This window comes from Amphimedon queenslandica, unplaced genomic scaffold (genome assembly GCF_000090795.2).
Source record: "Amphimedon queenslandica unplaced genomic scaffold, v1.1 AMPQUscaffold_12739, whole genome shotgun sequence".
Taxonomy (NCBI): Eukaryota; Metazoa; Porifera; class Demospongiae; order Haplosclerida; family Niphatidae; genus Amphimedon; species Amphimedon queenslandica.
The window spans coordinates 34,842-36,710 of record NW_003547025.1 but is presented as its reverse complement, the minus strand read 5'-3'; the positions used below and the strand labels follow the sequence as shown (position 1 = coordinate 36,710).

The 1,869-nt window shown below is 34.2% G+C and overlaps 1 protein-coding gene across 1 annotated transcript; it reads left to right on the top strand.

Moving 5' to 3' along the window:
• Window positions 1-6: 6 nt before the first annotated feature.
• On the top strand, window positions 7-970 carry LOC109586940 (probable anion transporter 6, chloroplastic). The gene is made up of 3 exons (XM_020003155.1): window positions 7-63; window positions 442-714; window positions 854-970. The coding sequence occupies exons 2-3, from the start codon at window positions 470-472 to the stop codon at window positions 963-965; spliced, it is 357 nt and encodes a 118-aa protein (XP_019858714.1). The 5' UTR covers window positions 7-63; window positions 442-469; the 3' UTR covers window positions 966-970.
• The last annotated feature ends 899 nt before the right edge of the window (window positions 971-1,869 follow it).

Below are 1,869 nucleotides of genomic sequence, written 5' to 3'. Positions count from 1 at the left end.
TAGAGTATCTGATGAGAATAGAAGCTTTGTGAATGGACTGATACATGCTGGACCACCAATAGGGTGAGTATTTGTATATATATTATGAATATATGTACATTTTGAAAGTGGTAGTACTTGACTGTGTTCACATACAATGTACATTATTAATTGTGTGTAGGTTTGGATGTGTATTGGTTGGAGATTTGACTGTATACTAATTTCAGCATTTTTAGTTAATAAATTATTATTGTCAAATTTACATGTACATGTGCGTGTTGATCACTTTAAACAAACTTAACATGTACTACACAGTGTATATTTTTATGTCTTAAATTTTACTTCTTTAATACCACAAAGTTTAAGATGTACATTAAGTAAAGTACATGTACATATAATTATGCATGTAATAATGATATATAGACAATCCATTTTTTCTTCTTCATTTTCATGTTCCTCCAGGTCAGTCCTCACTGGTCTCCTAGGATACATGTTCCTCTTCTCCCACGGGTGGGAGTACATGTTCCTGTTAATAGGAGTATCAGGGATTGGGTGGGGCTTACTGTTACGATGGCTATCAAGAAGACACACCTCTAAAATACACTATCAGCTATTGGACTCTTCATCAAAACAAGAACTATCAGATGATAATAATAATAATAACAATGGCAGTAGTAAGCCACCATCTTTTTTTGATGTACCATGGAGAAGTTTAATGAAGCAAGGATCAGTTCTGTAAGTGAGAGGGAGAGAGAGTGGGAGAGGGAGAGAGAGAGGGAGGGAGAGATAGTATTTTGTATGTACATGTACAGTCAAACCTGCTATTGTGGACACTCTAAAATAAAGACACCTCTATATTTTTAATCTTCTTCAGGGCAATGTTCTATGCTAGTTTCTGTGAGGGATTCTTTCTTCATCCGCTAATGTCATGGCTACCAACTTTCTTTAATGATAACTTTCAAGACAGGAAGCACAGCGTGAGTTAAGGGGTGTGGCTGATTATTGTGAAATGTACTAACTACATAACATGCTTATAACTTACTGATTTGTAGTTGGAATCAGCTTAAACTTTAAAGCTACACAGCATCAAAAATGTAATAAAAATTTGGAGTGATTTTGGAGCCATTTTTCAGAAAAAGCCATGAGCTATATAGTACAGGGTAATTTTCCGAAATTGGCCATTTTCAAAAAATGGCCATAACTTAAAAATTTGAGCTCGGAATCAGCTCAAACTTTCTACATAGCATAAGGGCATCAATATGTATTAGAAAACGTAATAAAAATTTGAAGTGATTTTGGAGCCATTTTTCAGAAAAAACTATGGGCTATAGTACAGGGTAATTTTCCAAAATTGGCCATTTTAAAAAAATGGTCATAACTCGAAAATTTGAGCTCGGAATCAGCTCAAACTTTCTAAACAGCATAAGGACATTAATACACATCAGAAAATGTAATAAAAATTTGGGGTGATTTTGGAGCCATTTTTCAGAAAAAATCATGGGCTATAGTACAGGGTAATTTCCGAAATTGGCCATTTTCAAAAAATAGTCATAGCTCGAAAATTTGAGCTCGGAATCAGCTCAAACTTTCTACACAGCATAAAAAGGTCAATACGTATCAGAAAATGTAATAAATATTTGGAGTGATTTTGGAGCCATTTTTCAGAAAAAGCCATGAGCTATATAGTACAGGGTAATTTTCCGAAATTGGCCATTTTCCGAAATTGGCCATTTTCAAAAAATGGCCATAACTTAAAAATTTGAGCTCGGAATCAGCTCAAACTTTCTACATAGCATAAGGGCATCAGTATGCATTAGAAAATGTAATAAAAATTTGGAGTGATTTTGGAGCCATTTTTCAGAAAAAGCCATGAGCTATATAGTACAGGGT